Genomic DNA, 18773 nt, shown 5'->3' with positions numbered 1-18773 from the left:
AGGTCTCACTCAGATGCCACCAAATTGGAAATAATGATGAAAACTGGGGCACCACCGACCGCATACTGTACTACGACTTGATCGAATGCGCACATTCTGTTACATATTAATATAACTCATTCGGAAGCTTTGAACTGTAACCATCTATTCAGTAACTATGTAGTAAGTAACTCCTAATATTAAGGCTATAAATGAATACATTGTATCCGGCACATCATATCTGCTGCACCTGTAGATTGTAGGCTACACAATGTAATGTAAATTCTCGCCATCTCTCTTCCTGTGTGTCTGTAGCTACGCTATATAGCCTAATTGTGAAAATGAAGACATAGGAATATATGTAGAACCCTTGGTGAAAGTCGCTACCTCAGATGTCTGGATTTGGTTGCACACAGCACACTCTTGAGGAAGTGTCTCTTGAGTGTGGTACAGGTTCCAACTGGTCCAGGCTAGATAATATAAAAATAGTTGGCCACACTGCTCAATGTACTCAGAGAACTGAATAAAAATAACAGCCAGGCCAGGTTCATGAGGCCAAACAACTTTAGTCAGTGATTATTTAAAAAAACTATTCATTACAATCAATGAAATGATCGATATTACACAGCTGAAAGACTGTTATAACATATAAATATTATACACTTCCTAAAGGGAGAATATGGTGACCTGATACGGATTGTGATTGTGTAACAGCAGAGGTCTGATTACAGACCTGTAGATGGCGGCAGACACACAGAAGAGAAATCTGACTGTGGGTCATATAGTTGGGTGTGACGGCAAGAGCGGTGTACAGGGTTGTGGTTGTGGTCACAGCAATGGGGAATAGGTGGATCCGTCTGTAATTTGGGCCTGTCTACAGTGCCGAAGCAGACATACAGAGGTAACCCCCACATGTACTTAGCAACCAGGTCATTGTATTGAAAAAGGTCTGAACACAGTAAATGCAAACCCAATCCCAGACAGACACACTTGTTTCCATGACAATTAATGACTAGTAAACACCACGTGTCCCCATTCCCAGTATACCAGATTGTAATATGATTAATAATAACACCAACTGACTACAGCTACAGCCTTATATTCACAGTCACTGATACTGTATGTCTATGCATGTTCATGTTTTTTGAATGAGGCTGCCTGAGACGGTCTGAATCAGTAATCTTGTCAAGCGCCTTAGGGGGCTCTGTGAGGAACAGACAGGTGATATATAGGCTAATGTAGGAAGACATACTGCCTACCGTAGGCTACACATTGTGTTTTGGTGTTCTGTGTGACTCATTGAGAGTGTTGTTTGTGTTTATCAGTGCAGATAAGATAATAACCCCTGTGGTGCTGCTACTATAGGCAGTGGATCAAATACAGGTCCCTCAACTGGGACTCAGAGACTCACACCACACAGTGCTGGCAGAATATGGTGCTTTCAAGACAACTGGGAACTCGGGGAAAAAACAACGTCAAATCGTGACATTGTCATTAGTGTGTGACTAGCTATGACTTTTGCCCAGCTGAAAATGTTGTTGAAACTGATTAGTTTGATTAAAATTCCTTTGAGAATCTCAAGCATTCAGAGGAATTAATCTTGACATTATTAATATAAATAAATGATGTATGTTAATTCATCATGGGACTTTAGTACAATCATAATATTAATTATTATTTAGCATTTGAAAGCTTAATAGATGATGGCCTTATCTGACATATTGGGATTTAGCGCCACCTGCTGTTGTACATGGACATGCATTCTATTCACCTAGTGTTCAATGTCATTGTGCAATTTAATAAAATATGTGCTGCTGACAAGGCTTGTTTATTAATTGCAATCAGTGAAATCCAAACAGCTCAAGGTGCTTGCCAGAGTCGATGTAATTCAGTCATAAATTATTTGTTAAATATTGGATTTCTCTTGAAATTCTCTATCAAAGGATGTCTGGCCAAGTGAAATGACTCATTGTTTGGTGGTTGTCGAACCAGAGCTGTTGAGGTCAGTGGTACAGTGGGTGTGTGGGCGAGGGGCAATCAAGGCAATACAGTCCAAGATTGGCACAAGGATAGGGCACAGACTGGCACACAGAGACAATGCCATCCCTGACAGTTTCATAAACAGGCCTGTCTGCTATGGCTCTTACAGTGAGACTGCTATATTGGCTACTCAGAGTTGAGTCAGTTTGTTGAATGGGGTTAAGTAGGGTTATGCTTCCACTTTCCACTGCCATTTCTGCTTTAACATGTTTTCTTATGTAGGCTACACATAACCAACCATTTAAGTGCTATTTTTCTTTAGTGGCTGGCAGATGGAAATATTACCAACCATGTTGTGTTCCAGCTGCTCTGCTTGCAGGGGTGTTGGCTAGGATCCATTGCAGCAATAAGCATGTAAAAAAAGTTTCAGTGACACAAATGAAACAAAAATCCACACATTTGTCTTTCCTTTTCACTAGTTTTGGTTTAACACTTGGTCATTTGCATAATTGTATTCACTTAAATGTAATTCTGTGACTAAAGGTGACACGGTCAGGAAGTCATATGATTTAATTAGATAAGTATAATAATATAATAAATAATGGATGTCAAAAGCATTGTTCTGTGACTTGGGAGTACATTACTCTTTTATAAGTAGCCTACGTCCTCTGTCCTCATATGTCAATCGCTTTTTGAATATCTAGTTGGAGCCTTTTGCCGTTCCGTCGTCATGTAAACACGTGGGCCGAAAAAGCCATATATAGAGGTAGAAGACGCCATTGTTCGAAACTGTTCACCACTGGCAGAACTATAAAGAAGTAACTAACATGGCGTCGACGAGCCGGTGTGTAAACCATCTATTCCAAGCGGTGTTTTGCATTATTATGTTTTCATGTGGGGAACGGTTATTGATCAACGGGTGGGGGTGGCCATCAACACATAGAGACGTTTGTTTCTAACGCGACTCTCCGTGTTTTTCATTATAGCCGCCGGAATGTCCGTACTACTTAACCTTAACTAACGTTAGCCTACCAGAAAACACTCTCAAATCAGTTTGACACATTGTATCGATCGTATATCATGTTAACTTGATCATGTTGCTCGTGTAGAACATCGTCCTCGCACATGCGATCAATGAGCGATGTAATGTTTTTAAAGGGATGGGTGATGTTGTCGGGCCATCACAGCTGGCTAACTCCAATTGCTCTAGCTAACGTTATCTAATATATTTTTACAGTAGCAGTGTCAACGTGATTTAATCATGACAAGTTATTAAGCCATTGGTAATAGTTATAAGGACACTGCAAGTTTATTTGGTGGTTTTACCAGCGATTTATTCTGTCAGCTGTTAACTAACTAGCTCAAAATAAATGGCTTGTTTTCGCTTGCCTAAACGAAGAGAAACCGAATGTTGACGTACCCAAGTACCAGTAGGCATAAAGCCTTTGTCAAAGAAACGAAACACAGGTGATTGGAAGAACAGTTTGTGCCAGAATTTCGGATAGATGGCTATATGGGGTATGTATCGGTTTTGGTATTAACGTTATAGAATCGAATAGGTGTCGAGGATAATTTCCAAACCGCTGGATGCCCATTTAATGGGTCCGGTGGTCCCACGTAGGACAGTTTCGAGGCGCTTTTGGCCACATCAGCATAATTTCGGTTGGAAATTCGTCTGGGTACAAGTTAACACAATCTTTGGTGGCTTCTGCGATAGCTAGGTTTGCAGTGCTTCCCAGTCCAGTTCTTGTTGATAGATCTATATATCTATCTATCGTGTGTGTATATGTATTTACTTGTGTTTTAACTTTTTATTGTAACTTGTAATTTTCTTAAGTTCCTTTTGTTTTAACAATCTTAAAGGTAGCTAGCTATTTTCCTAATATTTCCCTGATCGAGGGGAAAACTGACATGTTAAACAATTTGAGCAGAATTTGAACAAAGGCCTGTAAGATTTGTCATTATCATAATTTGCCAATTCAAATGTCACAGTAAACAATCGGCGTTAACTGAAGTGTATAGAGTAAGTGAACTAATACCACAAACTTGACAGTAAACCAGCTTTATGGTTATAACCACAGTCACATCCAATTGTGGGGTAACCCTCACTAGGCAGGGTCAGAGCTTCGAGGTCACTGTCAGCTGACCTCTGGGATTTCTTCTTTCCTTGCAGCGGAGATGTCCTGGCCCTTCCCAAGGTGCAGTGCCCCAACCACCCAGATGCCATGCTGGTGGAAGACTACAGAGCAGGGGACATGATCTGCCCCGAGTGTGGCCTTGTAGTGGGTGAGGACAGGCACACACACGCACAGCTTTGTATTACTATACTTGAGGACTTTTTTATCCTGATTCTAACTCAACCTAACCCCTAAGCCTAAAATACCCTTTTTAGAAGTTAGGACCGGCCAAATGTCCTCAGTTCTCTGAATTGGCCTTGGTTTACCATAGTTGTGAGAACTTCTGGTTCAGTACAGTAAAACAAGCGCACACACACACATTACCTGTCAACAGACTGACATAAAGCCTTATGTGTAGGGATGAGAAGTCTTTCCATTAGGTAAATAGTGTAACTTAACATAAACCGACACGTACTGAAAATACTAACCTCTAATTCAGAGGGAGGGAGTGATGTGACAGTGTTTGTGCTGGTATTATGGGACTCGAGCAGCGAGATGACATGTCAGACCTGCCACATGGCTAGAGTGCATAATAATATGTAACATGATACCATGAAATTCAAGAAATGACAACATCCTCACAAAGATGCAATAGAATCAAATCTGTCCACGCCTTCCTTAGACAGCCTTGGAAAGCCACCCTAGTTACAGCAACAGATTAAATTACAGGGCTCTATCTGAACGTAACAGAGCAGGTCTCCAATAATGAGTCCCATAGGAAACACTTAGCTAATCATATGGGGGTATAGTGGGTACATTCAGTGATGTAAAGCTAGATTGTATCCCATAGCTTTGCCATAAGCAGATGAACGTCATATTAGTACTCAGTATTAGTGTGATTTATCTATGGGAAGGGTTTATGGGATTAAGGTGAAAAATCTAATCCCCGACCGTGTTAGTTTCCAGGAAGAGGCGATAAACGAGAGAAAATATTGGACAAAGGAAAGTGTCTAGTTCCTGAGTGAGAATGCCATCTTGTGGCCTGGTCTGGGAAGTGCAGGGTGTAATCAAATCTGTGACTGGAACAATGGAGAGATGAGACACATTTGGTTGATTGTGTCCTGGTTGTGTCATTAGACCTAGTTACTATTCTCATTTACATAAACATGTTCAAAGTGGTGGCCTGGGTCCCACTGACCCTCAATACTGCTTACTTTTTTAATAACGATTTCCCTCGTCTCCTTTTATCACAAAAGGAAGGACTCTCTTGGTGAAAGCATTATACTATGATGGTAAAATCATTACAGTGGGTGCTTGATGTTCATCACTTTTACCTCCTTTATCCATTCATGTCACTGTCATTGCTCACTGCTCAAGGAGACAAAATAGAGTAAATGACAAAAGGAAAGGAAGAGATTTTAACATATTGGAATGTGGCCTTATGCGGTAATGTCTGGTTCCTCCAGTTGAACATATTGGAACGTGGCCCCATGTGGTAATGTATCTGGTTCCTCCTCAGGTGACAGGGTGATTGATGTGGGTTCAGAGTGGAGGACCTTCACCAATGAGAAAGCCACCCAAGACCCGTCCAGAGTGGGCGACGCCCAGAATCCACTCCTCAACGGTGGAGACTTGAGCACCATGATCAGCAAGGTAAGTACACACAAAGTTACCGCTTACAGGGAAAGATGCTCTAAACTAATTTTATGTTTGTGGTCAGTGGCTAGGTGTTGATGCCTGACGAGAAGGACCACATATAAATGTGGCCCGGGGAGCCAGACAAAGAAATGCAATGACAAGAAAATCTCTGCACCCCTTTTTGTGACATGGTCTTTATTAGGTTCCTCTGTTCTCCATAAAATAGACTTCATTGTCATAAGATTTACTGGTAGTAAATGGATTATGCTAATAAAGGGATCAGACATTGCAAATGTGTTGTAAAAAATGTATTATAATAGCCTTTCTGTATGGTTTTATTTCTCATGATACTGTCTTGACGTATTTGTATCATTTGTTCCTTGTAGCTTGTATTTTCTGCTGCAGGGATCCCTGTGAAAAACAATGGTTAAATAAAAAGTCTTCATTGCCTCTGTTGGTTCCAACCATTCTGTTGTCACCATAGGGAACAGGCGCGGCAAGTTTTGACGAGTTCGGCAACTCCAAGTATCAGAACCGGCGGACCATGAGCAGTTCAGACCGCGCCATGCTAAACGCCTTCAAAGAGATTACCACCATGGCTGACCGGATCAACCTACCGAGGAACATCATAGTGAGTCCTGTTCTCTCTTCCAATTGTTTAGCTTTGTGGAACCTAGTAGCTAGCTAACTGCTCATTTCTACCTCCATAGGATTAATATATTTCCAAATCTCAAGTTATTTAGCAGGTTACTCTAAATATGGGGTTTTCTCTTAAAGGTGCAATATGTAGAAATAGCTCTGCCACTTCCTGGTTGCTAAAATTCGAATAGGTCGCCTAATTTCAGTTTGTGACAAAACAAGCAATGCATAGTGTAGAGAACAAACCCGAAAGTAAAAAAACACAAAAACAAAACTTGAGAACAGGAAGCATAGACAGCGCGCACAGAACAGATCTACTACTGCTTCTGATACTTGCTTTCAATGAGAATTAGATCTATAACTCCCATTTCTATGTGAATTTGTCAGGTTGTCCGAAAAGGTACATATTGCAGCTTTAACCAAACTATAATAATGTCTGCAGCATTTTAAGAGATTTTGCACTGTTGTATTTGACCTGCAGGACCGAACAAATAACTTATTTAAGCAAGTGTATGAACAGAAGAGCCTGAAGGGGCGGGCCAACGACGCCATCGCATCAGCCTGCCTCTACATCGCCTGCAGACAAGAGGGTGTGCCTCGGACATTTAAAGGTGAGTTCTTATAAAGAGGATGTTTAGGGCCTCCTGAGTGGCGCAGCGGTATAAGGCAGCGCTGGAGGCGTCACTACAGATCCAGGTTCGATCCCGGCAGTGTTGCAGCCGGCCGTGACCAGGAGACCCATGAGGCGGCGCACAATTGGCCCAGTGTCGTTCGGATTAGGGGAGGATTTATCCTCATGGGATGTCCTTGTCCCATCGCACTCTAGCAACGACTTGTGGCAGCCAGGCACATGCACACTGACTTCGGTCGCCAGCTGTATAGTGTTTCCTCCAACACATTGTTGCGGCTGGCTTCCGGGTTAAGCAGGCAGTGCGACTTGGCAGGGTCGTGTTTCGGAGGATGCATGGCTCTCGACTTTCGCCTCTTCCGAGTCCGTATGGGAGTTGCAGCGATGGGACAAGACTGTAACTACCAATTGGGGAGAAAAAGGAGTAAAAAGTACAAAACAGACAAAAACCTGAAGAGGATGTTTAGAGCTCATATTAGGATGAACAAATATTTCATGCTACACCTTGGAATGAGGGTCTGTTGCTGGTTGCTACAAATTAATAAAAACTCAGCAAAAAAAGAAATGTCATTTTTTCGAACCCTGTCTTTAAAAGATAATTTGTTAAAAGATCACATATCTTCATTGTAAAGGGTTTAAACACTGTTTCCCATGCTTGTTCAATGAACCATAAACAATTAATGAACATGCACCTGTGGAACAGTCGTTAAGACACTAACAGCTTACATCTGTAAGGCAATTAAGGTCACAGTTATGAAAACTTAGGACACTAGAGGCCTTTCTACTGACTCTGAAAAACACCAAAAGAAAGATGCCCAGGGTCCCTGCTCATCTGTGTGAACGTGCCTTAGGCATTCTGCAAGGAGGCATGAGGACTGCAGATGTGGCCAGGGCAATAAATTGCAATGTCCGGACTGTGGGACGCCTAAGACAGCGCTACAGGGAGACAGGACGGACAGCTGATCATCCTCGCAGTGGCAGACCAAGTGTAACAACACCTGCACAGGATCGGTACATCTGAACATCACACCTGCGGGACAGGTACAGGATGGCAACAACCTGCCCGAGTTACACCAGGAACCCACAATCCCTCCATCAGTGCTCAGACTGTCTGCAATAGGCTGAGAGAGGCTGGACTGAGGGCTTGTAGGTCTGTTGTAAGGCAGGTCCTCACCAGACATCACCGGCAACAATGTCGCCTATGGGCACAAACCCACCGTTGCTGGACCAGACAGGACTGACAAAAAGTGCTCTTCACTGACGAGTCGCGGTTTTGTCTCACCAGGGGTGATGGTCGGATTCGCGTTTATCGCCGAAGGAATGAGCGCTACACCGAGGCCTGTACTCTGGAGCGGGATCGATTTGGAGGTGGAGGGTCCGTCATGGTCTGGGGCGGTGTGTGCATCATCATTCCCTGTGCATCATCGGACTGAGCTTGTCATTGCAGGCAATCTCAACGCTGTGCGTTACAGGGAAGACATCCTCCTCCCTCATGTGGTACCCTTCCTGCAGGCTCATCCTGACATGACCCTCCAGCATGACAATGCCACCAGCCATACTGCTCGGTCTGTGCGTGATTTCCTGCAAGACAGGAATGTCAGTGTTCTGCCATGGCCAGCGAAGAGCCCTGATCTCATTCCCATTGAGCACGTCTGGGGACCTGTTGGATCGGAGGGTGAGGGCTAGGGCCATTCCCCCCAGAAATGTCTGGGAACTTGCAGGTGCATTGGTGGTAGAGTTGGGTAACATCTTTCAGCAAGAACTGGCAAATCTGGTTCAGTCCATGAGGAGGAGATGCACTGCAGTACTTAATGCAGCTGGTGGCCACACCTTACTTTAGGTTTTGACCCCACCTTTTGTTCAGGGACACATTATTCCATTTCTGTTAGTCACATGTCTGTGGAACTTGTTCAGTTTGTCTCAGTTGTTGAATCTTGTTATGTTGATACAAATATTTACACGTTAAGTTTGCTGAAAATAAATGCAGTTTACAGTGAGAGGACGTTTCTTTTTTTGCTGAGTTTATATTCCTGGGTTGTTCGTTAGGCACCAAAGGGAAGAAAATGGACAAACAGGGAGGTAGCTATCACCTGGAATGGTCCAAAAAGAAAAGCTTATTTTCATCTTGCATTTTAAAATGTTCTCCGTTGCATGACTTACTAGAACGATCCTGATGGTGTATCATTAATGACTCCCTTGTCACCCATCCCTCGCAGAGATCTGCGCTGTGTCCCGTATCTCCAAGAAGGAGATTGGCCGCTGCTTCAAGCTGATCCTCAAGGCCCTGGAGACCAGCGTGGACCTCATCACCACCGGAGACTTCATGTCCCGCTTCTGCTCCAACCTGGGTCTGCCTAAGCAGGTGCAGATGGCGGCCACCTACATCGCCCGGAAGGCCGTGGAGCTGGACCTGGTGCCCGGCAGGAGCCCCATTTCTGTGGCTGCCGCCGCCATCTACATGGCCTCTCAGGCCTCCGCCGAGAAGAAGACCCAGAAAGGTGAGGTGGGGCTTTTTCAGGTGGTCATCACTTAAAGTTCTTTATTGGCTGAATCTGAACTACACAACCAGAAGTATGTGGACACCTGCTTGTCAAACATCTCATTCCAAAATCATGGGCATTAATATACAGTTGGTCCCCTCTTTGCTGTTATAACAGCCACTCTTCTGGGAAGGCTTTCCACTAGATGTTGAGACATTGCTGCGGGTAGTGGCTTACATTCAGCCACAAGTGCATTTGTGAGGTTGGCACTGATGTTGGTATCCCAAAGGTGTTCGATGGGGTTGAGGTCAGGGCTCTGCAGGCCAGTCAAGTTCTTCCACACCGATCTCGACAAATTATTTCTGTATGGACCTCGCTTTGTGCATGGGGGCGTTGTCATGCTGCAACAGGAAAGGGCCTTCCCCAAACTGTTGCCACAAAGTTGGAAGCACAGAATCGTCTAGAATGTCATTGTATGCTTCACTGGAACTAAGGGGCCTAGACCAAACCATGAAAAACGGCCCCAGACCATTATTTCTCCACCAAACTTTATAGTTGGTACTATGCATTTGGGTAGGTAGTGTTTTCATGGCAACCACCAAATCCAGATTTGTCCCTCGGACTGCCAGATGGTGATGCATGATTCATCAATCCAGGGAAGACGTTTCCACTGCTCCAGAGTCCAATGGTGGCGAGCTTTACACCACTCCAGCCGACACTTGGCATTGCGCATGGGGATCTTAGGCTTGTGTGGATGCTCGGCCATGGAAACCCATTTCATGACGCTCTCGAGGAACAGTTCTTGTGCTGACGTTGCTTCCAGAGGCAGTTTGGAACTCGGTAGTGAGTGTTGCAACCGAGGACAGGCGATTTTTACACGCTTCAGCACTCGGTGGTCCATTTCTGTGAGCTTGTGTGACCTACCACTTTGTGGCTGAGCCATTGTTGCTCCTAGACTTTTCCACTTCACAATAACAGCAATTACAGTTGACCGGGGCAGTTCTAGCAGGGCAGAAATTTTATGTACTGACTTGTTGGAAAGGTGGTATCCTATGACGGTGCAGCGTTGAAAGTCAGTGAGCTCTTCAGTAAGGCCATTCTATTGACAATGTTTGTCTATGGAGATTGCATGGCGGTGTGCTCGATTTTATACACCAGTCAGCAACGGGTGTGGCTGAAATAGCCAAATCCACTAGTTTGAAGGGGTGTCCACATACTTTTTCACAGTACTTTATATACAAAAGCATTTGCCCCCTTTCAAATTGTATCTACTTATGCATATTTTTTATACGGAATTATCAGATTTTCCAACAAAACCTAATATTAGATAAAGGGAACCTGAGTGAACAAAACACACTTACATATTTCATTTTTCATAAACAAGATCAGTCTCTCATCGCTGTGGAGGAATGTTGGCCCACTCTTCCATGCAGAGTTAAAGCAGTTCTGCGACGTTTGTGGGTTTCAAGACCTACAACAACTCAATTTGAATTAGGACTTTGGCTAGGCCATTCTAAAACTAAAAATGTGTTGCTTTTTAGCCATTTTCATGTAGACATGATTGTGTGTTCTGGATCATTGTCTTGTTGCATGACCCAGCAGCGTTTCAGCTTCAGCTCACAGACGGATGGCCTGACATTCTCCGATACAGGGCAGTATACATGGTTCCTTCTATTAAGGCAAGTCGTCCAGGTCCTGAGGCAGCAAAGCATCCCCAAACCATCACACTACCACCACCATGCTTGACAGTTGGTATGAGGTTCTTACTGTGGAATGCAGTGGGACCCATGTTATACCTTTAAATCATCTGTCCATAGAACATTCTTCTAAGAGTCTGGATGATCATCCAGGTGCTTTTTGGCGAACTTGAGTCCACTTTGGATGAGATGGGTCCCATTTATGTCTGGCAAAAACCAAATACTGCATTCCACAGTAAGAACCGCAGACCAATGGTCAAAGATGGTGGTAGTGTGATGGTTTGGCGATGCTTTGCTGCCTCAGGACCTGGATGACTTGCCTTAATAGAAGGAACCATTAATTCTGCATCAGAGAATTCTACAGGAGAATGTCAGGCCATCTGTCTGTGAGCTGAAGCGCAGCTGGGTCATGCAGTGAGTTAAAGCCGTTATGCATGGAAGAGTGGGCCAAAATTCCTCCAGTGACGTGAGAGACTGATCAACAACTACAGGAAGTGTTTGGTTGGAGTCATTCCAGCTAAAGGTGGCACAACCAGGTAGTGTAAGGTGTGAAATAGTATTTCCCCATGGGCATTGGGTGTTGGCTTTGTTAAAGAAAGAAATAAAAAATATAAAACTCAGGTTCCCTTTTTATAATAAGTTTTGGTTGAAGTTCTGGTAACAATCAGTATCAAAAATATAGAATCATTAAGGGGGCAAATACTTTTTCACGGCACTGTATATATGTAGTATATTTGTGTTTGTCTGTAAGCTTTACAACCTGCTTAAGTACATTTCAGGCATGAATAAGGTTCATGAACTCGTATTTCTGATAGTTCTGAGAACAAGTGCAGCACAAATGTTCTGAAGACTCTTAAAGCACCAGTAGTCATTTCTTCAAATCCTTCGACAGAGATTGGAGACATCGCCGGTGTGGCGGACGTCACAATCAGACAGTCGTACAGACTCATCTACCCCCGCGCTGCCGACCTCTTTCCCCCAGACTTCAAATTCGACACCCCCGTGGACAAACTGCCCCAGCTGTGATGACCTGCTCGCCCCAACAACACATTCTTCTCTACTGGGTTCTTTGTTTATTGAATTTCTATGATTTTTTTTTTCTCTCCTCTGTTCCCTTGTTAATTAAGCCTTCGGGCCTTTGTCAAGGCACTTTTTTGCAGGAATACAGACAAGTACAGGACACACATTCCATTGCTATAAGAATTAGATTGCAAACTGTACATACAGTATTTCATTTGAGTGTGTATATATACTGTATATATGTCCAAGTGAGAATGTAATTGGTGCTTGCAATATTAGGCTGGTTTTATACTGTATACACCTACTTTTGTAGGAAATTAGCAGGTTACATTTTGTTAGCTTATTGGCAATGTATTAAAGTAAATTTAAATGCTTTTCTGAAAAGCACGTTGAACACCTCATGCATTGAATAACATTAAACTTTGTATGGAATGTGTTTGAGTGTGACTCTAATACTGCTTTTTATTATCATTTGAAGTGTTCATTTTTTTGTATTACTACACTTGAGTGCCACATTGATCAGTAAGTCTTTGCCCTTTACGGACAGCCAGACAAGTTACAGCTAGTCTCATCCCTCCTGCCGGGTGTACAGTTGTGGGCCTAGTATAGCAATAGAAGCATGAATTAAACACCGTTGCTTTTGTTTTGAAAATATGTTATTTTTAAGGGTCAAAAGTCATTACATGAAGTAAACTCAACAAAAAAGAAATGTCTTTTCACTGTCAACTGTTTATTTTCAGCAAACTTAATGTGTAAATATAAGATTCAACATCAGACATGTGCCTAACAGAAATGGAATGTGTCCCTGAACAAGGGGGGGGCGGTCAAAATCAAAAGTAACAGTCAGTATCTGGTGTGGCCACCAGCTGCAATAAGTACTGTAGTGCATCTCCTCAGGGACTGCACCAGATTTGACAGTTCTTGCTGTGAGATGTTATTCCACCAAGGCACCTGCAAGTTCCCGGACATTTCTGGGGGATGGCCCTGGCCCTCACCCTCCGATCCAACAAGTCGCAGACGTGCTCAATGGGATTGAGATCCGGGCTCTTCGCTGGCCATGGCAGAACACTGACTTTCCTGTCTTGCAGGAAATCACGCACAGAACGAGCAGTATGTCTGGTGGCATTGTTATGCTGGAGGGTTATGTCAGGATGAGCACCACATGAGGGAGGAGGATGTCTTCCCTGTAACGCACAGCGTTGAGATTGCCTGCAATGACAACAACCTCAGTCCGATGATGCTGTGACACATCGCCCCAGACCACGACGGACCCTCCATCTCCAAATCGATCCCGCTCCAGAGTACAGGCCTCGGTGTAACGCTCATTCCTTTGACGATAAACGCGAATCCGACCATCACCCCTTGTGAGACAAAACCGCGACTCGTCAGTGAAGAGCACTTTTTTGCCAGTCCTGTCTGGTCCAGTGACGGTGGGTTTGTGCCCATAGGCTGGTGACGACCTGCCTTACAACAGGCCTACAAGCCCTCAGTCCAGCCTCTCTCAGCATATTGCGGACAGTCTGAGCACTGATGGAGGGATTGTGGGTTCCTGGTGTAACTCGGGGAGTTGTTGTTGCCATCCTGTACCTGTCCCGCAGGTGTTATGTTCAGATGTACCGATCCTGTGCAGGTGTTGTTACACGTGGTCTGCTACTGCGAGGACGATCAGCTGTCCGTCCTGTCTCCCTGTAGCGCTGTCTTAGGCGTCCCACAGTACGGACATTGCAATTTATTGCCCTGGCCACATCTGCAGTCCTCATGCCTCCTTGCAGTATGCCTAAGGCACGTTCACGCAGATGAGCAGGGACCCTGGGCATCTTTCTTCTGGAATTTTTCAGAGAGTAGAAAGGCCCCATTAGTGTCCTAAGTTTTCATAACTGTGACCTTAATTGTCTGTCTGTAAGCGTCTTAACGACCATTCCACAGGTGCATGTTCATTGAACAAGCATGGGAAACAGTGTTTAAGCCCTTTACAATGAAGATCTGTGAAGTTATTTGGATTTTTACAAATTATCTTTGAAATACAGGGTCCTGAAAAAGGGACGTTTATTTTTTTGCTGAGTTTATTTGCAAAGTTGAACATGACAAAGTTATACTGTAGCTTAACAAGGGGAACTTGTGCTCTATGCTTCACCTGGATTCAAGGTAAATTAGTCTCTTTACTATTCTTCGAGGTTTTGATCCTTCTACGCAAGATCATGTTTTAGTTGTCCACTTACCTCAACGCCAAAGTCAGGTCACTCCTTGCTATTTCTGCAAAGTACTCCAGCTTGGTCTGACTTCAGTAAGATGCACTGTGGGTCATGGATGAACAGTGGACTGCTGTAGTACGTTCATGGACAGTTCTATTGGGCATGTTGCTCTTCACACCATGGAAGAGATTCTCAAAGCAAAGAGACCAAGACATAACATGGGCTTGAAAGTGATGTGCTCACGCCAATAGAATACAATATGCAAAGGTAGCACAACTATTAAAAACATTTAATTTGTGCATTCATGATAGGCGACAAACCCCCAACAGCAAAATGCTTCTTTACACCAGGGCCAACATTCTTGTAACTTCAATGTGGTGTACCATTCAAAAAAGCTTGTCTGTTTTTGCAACACGCTCAAGCGGCCATTTAAGCACTGGGAGAAATAACTTTGTACAATCTATTTTCATAATTACACTAAACATAGGTCATAAAAAAATACTTATTGATAGTGTTATCAGCTTAATTGTGTGTACATACATATATGCCCTCCCCTGTAGTGATTCATTTACATAGTCTGCACAAACTGGCACTAAGTTTAAGCTTCAGAGTTTAGTTTCCGCTGGGTAAAGATCTGGGGCCAGCTTCCACAATCCTCCTAACGTGGAGGCAACTTCACTCTACACATAGGTTGATGTCAGTTTGACCATACATCCATTACTGTTTCCATAGTCCCACTGTCAGGACTGAATGGATGAGTTTTGGTAATCCGCTGTATCAGTCACTTCAGATCCACCATTTGACCAACTCCAATCATTGCAGGCTGTGACGTCTTCTGGTATCTTCAGTTAAAAGTATTGAGGTATCGAGGTTGGAATCAATTCTATTTCAAATCAGTTAATTCAGGTAGCGAATGGAAGTTCAACAGATTATGAATTTTCTGCATCGAATTGAATTATAATGGAACTGACCCACTCTGTTAGAAATGCTAGAGTAATTGATTCTATCCACAAGAGCACAACATTGCTAGCTGAATGCATTGTTATCCCCCAATAACTAAATCTGGGAATGTATAGCTCAGAGTACGAGTGCTGATCTAGGATCAGGTTCCCCTGTTCATGTAATCATTTTCATTGTGATCTAAAAGGCATAACTGATCCTAAATCAGCACTTCTACTCTGAGACACTTGATTCATATGCTTAATGGTGCTAGGAACCCACCAGAGGGAGCCTTGTCGGATAAGTCTCCATATTGTGTGCACCTTACAAATGACGACATTTAAAGCGGCAGTCGCTTTTGATGTCTCTAGAACTCTGTTCTACTGCTTAATTATTTCCCCTCTAACATCCTTATAGCATTACATAGTGAAACACGGTCCTGTATGCTAGTAAATGAGGGATAGTTCCAGTACCTTGAGGGCTAACTGGATGCACTGCTTTGTCTAATGATCATCTGTTTAAAAATAAAACATTTCTGCACTCTATTCTTTGAGAGTGAGCCAGCTCTTAGCTTTGCTAGCAGAAACAGGAAGGCATTCTTTAAAAAACGGTGGGAGGGTTCTCCCTGCATTGTTGCGAAGGGCCCGTAACTAGGCCCGTAACTAAGCATTTCACTGTTAGTCCACACCGGTTGTTTACGAAGCGTGTGACAAATAAGTGTGGGCGAGGGAGATGACAAGGATCAGCTAAAAGGGAGCCCTTACTTTGGCTTTCAAGTCAAAAGGCAGTAGTAGTCAAGATGTGTTGTCTTTAACCTCACGTGACAGTTCAGTGATAAATGCTTAAAACACTCATAATACAATATGGCAGACCTTACAGAGAGAAGTCATTTAGTTATGGCTTGAGAAATGACTCATTAATACGGATTAATAATATTCTGTACATGATAAAAAATAAAGACTGACTATGAATAACATGATGTTGCCGGCATTTCCTTTGACATAGTTCATATGAAAACCTTCTCAGTGGTCAGACAATAGACAACATGCGCTGGAGGCCTCCTTCTCCCTCTTCTCTCAAAATTCTCAGAAGAAATGCAAAATATAAATCTCTTTTTGTTAAAAAAAAGTTCTTCATTTTGTTAAAAAATAAACAAGGGTGTTCAGTTGTGGAGTCGGGGGGGGGGGGTGTCTTTCAATGGCACAGAGTGCGCCTGAAGGCTGGAAGAGCAATGTTTTCCCCTCCCTCAACGGTTGTTTGGAAAAAAGGCTTTTTTTCAAATGTGAGCTACAGTCAGCGCTGTGTTTGGTTCACAGTGTGTGTTTGTTCAACGTGTTAGGAAGAGGGAGAAGGGGAGGGGGGGGCTAACACCAGTCTGCGATGTAGTCAAAGTCTGAGAACATGTCCTGCTCATTCTTGCTGAGCGCCCTGGGTTCTCTGGGCGGGGTCAGGATGGGCGCTTCTGAGGTAAATTCGTTGTCGAAGTTGCTGACGTCGTTGGAGTCCTGGATGGTCGGCACAAACGGAGGCTTCACCTTCTTGGACAGTAGTCCGTTCCAATCCATATTCTGGGGGGAGAAAGGAAGGAGAAAATTGATGAAAGAGTGAACTTATGTCAACTATCAGGACAGACATGTATTGAATCGTCTACCTTGTGAGAAAAAAAGCTAATGACAACCAAGATAAGTAGACAAGTCTAATGAACATTATAAACTGGGTGGTTTGAGCCTTGAATGCTGATTGGCTGACAGCTATGGTATATCTGACCATATACCATGGGTATGCACAAAACACATTTTATATTGGCCATTTACCACACCATCTCAGGCCTTATTGCTTAAGTAGCCTACATATGTAATGATAAGGTGTCCACATTACCTGTAATCAAGGCTGTTTTGGTTTACAATATCAAAACAGATGAAATATATACAATTTAAAAAACACTTTCAACTTACTCTGAAGAACAGATGTTTCTTTACTTCTTCAGCGTCTCGTTCTCCTGCCCCAAGACGTCTTTCTGGACTCCTCCTCAAAAGCTACAAACAAAAAGAGCATAACAAAGCAGAGTAAACATTAAAGCTGTGTTTCAATAACACCATTGTCTTTTGTTTCTTCTCAGTTCACACTTTGTGACAGCTGATAGCAGTCATTTGAGGTGTTGTGTTTCAGTAAAGGTCAATCTGAGGTGACTGCACCATTTGAAGTTGGTAGTAGAACTTCACCAGAACCCACCCTTCTCATGATGGAGATGGCCTCTGTTGAGAGGAACCTTGGGTAGCGGACTTCATCGTTGACAATGCTGTCAAACACCTCCTCCTCATCGTCCCCTGGGAATGGAGACTGGGACGGGAAAAAAAATTATATATTTTTGCACATTCAGTCTATGATTGAGAATGGTACTTTTTTTTTTTATAAGGACAAGTACTGACCAGGTCAGCTATGTACAGTTGAAGTCGGAAGTTTACATACACTTAGGTTGGGGACATTAAAACTAGTTTTTCCACTCCAACCACTCCACAAATTTCTTATTAACAAACTATTGTTTTGGCAAGTCGGTTAGGACATCTACTTTATGCATGACACAAGTCATTTTTCCAACAATTGTTTGCAGACAGATTATTTCACTATATCACAATTCCAGTGGGTCAGAGGTTTACATACACTTAAGTTTACTGTGCCTTTAAACCACTTGGAAAATTCAAGAAAATTATGACAATGCTTTAGAAGCTTCTGATATGCTAATTGACATCATTTGAGGCCATGTATTTCAAGGCCCACCTTCAAACTCAGTGCCTCTTTACTTGACATCATGGGAAAATCAAAAGAAATCAGCCAAGACATCAGAAAAAAAATTGAAGCCACTGCTCCAAAACCACCATAAAAAAGCCAGACTACGGTTTGCAACTGCACATGGGAACAAAGATCATACTTTTTGGAGAAATGTCCTCTGGTCTGATGAAACAAAAATAGAACTGTTTGGCCATAATGACCATTGTTATGTTTGGAGGAAAAAGGGGGATGCTTGTAAGCCGAAGAACACCATCCCAACCATGAAGCACGGGGGTGGCAGCATTATGTTGTGGAGGTGCTTTGCTGCAGGAGACACTGGTGCACTTCACAAAATAGATGGCTTCATGAGGAAGGAAAAGTATGTGGATATATTGAAGCAACATCTCAAGACATCAGTCAGGAAGTTAAAGCTTGGTCGCAAATGGGTCTTCCAAATGGACAATGACCCCAAGCATACTTCCAAAGTGGTAGCAAAATGGCTTAAGGTCAACAAAGTCAAGGTATTGGAGTGGCCATCACACAGCCCTGACCACAATCCTATAGAACATTTGTGGGCAGAACTGAAAAAGTCTGTGTGAGCAAGGAGGCCTACAAACCTGACTCAGTTACACCAGTTCTGTCAGGAGGAATGGGCCAAAATTCACCCAACTTATTGTGGGAAGCTTGTGGAAGGC

General features: G+C 43.3%; 2 protein-coding genes across 3 annotated transcripts in view; one reads left to right on the top strand and one right to left on the bottom strand.

The window, feature by feature from the left end:
* The first annotated feature begins 19 nt into the window (after positions 1 to 19).
* Positions 20 to 12614, top strand: gtf2b (general transcription factor IIB). 2 transcript variants are annotated; one of them, XM_014189716.3, is made up of 7 exons: positions 20 to 162; positions 4133 to 4245; positions 5596 to 5729; positions 6199 to 6345; positions 6835 to 6964; positions 9198 to 9479; positions 12051 to 12614. In XM_014189716.3, exons 1-7 carry the CDS (start codon positions 158 to 160, stop codon positions 12182 to 12184), a joined length of 945 nt encoding a protein of 314 aa, XP_014045191.1. In that variant the 5' UTR covers positions 20 to 157; the 3' UTR covers positions 12185 to 12614.
* A 2024-nt stretch (positions 12615 to 14638) lies between these two features.
* The window catches only part of LOC106598894 (serine/threonine-protein kinase N2-like), a 42377-nt gene continuing 38242 nt past the window's right edge, over positions 14639 to 18773 (bottom strand). The window contains exons 20-22 of the mRNA XM_014189916.3: positions 17542 to 17649; positions 17265 to 17345; positions 14639 to 16877 (exon numbers count right to left, since the gene is read on the bottom strand). Of these exons, the coding sequence (XP_014045391.1) occupies positions 16674 to 16877; positions 17265 to 17345; positions 17542 to 17649 (393 nt within the window). The 3' untranslated portion in view covers positions 14639 to 16673. The remainder of the gene's footprint in view (positions 16878 to 17264; positions 17346 to 17541; positions 17650 to 18773) is intronic.

This window comes from Salmo salar, chromosome 03, assembly GCF_965601325.2.
Source record: "Salmo salar chromosome 03, fSalSal1, whole genome shotgun sequence".
NCBI classification, from domain to species: domain Eukaryota; kingdom Metazoa; phylum Chordata; class Actinopteri; order Salmoniformes; family Salmonidae; genus Salmo; species Salmo salar.
This window is presented reverse-complemented; position numbering and strand designations above follow the sequence as displayed.

Coding starts and splice junctions, on each gene's coding strand:
- gtf2b (XM_014189716.3), top strand. Junction 4,246..5,595: donor CGAGTGTGGCCTTGTAGTGG/GTGAGGACAGGC, acceptor GTTCCTCCTCAG/GTGACAGGGTGATTGATGTG. Junction 5,730..6,198: donor TGAGCACCATGATCAGCAAG/GTAAGTACACAC, acceptor TTGTCACCATAG/GGAACAGGCGCGGCAAGTTT.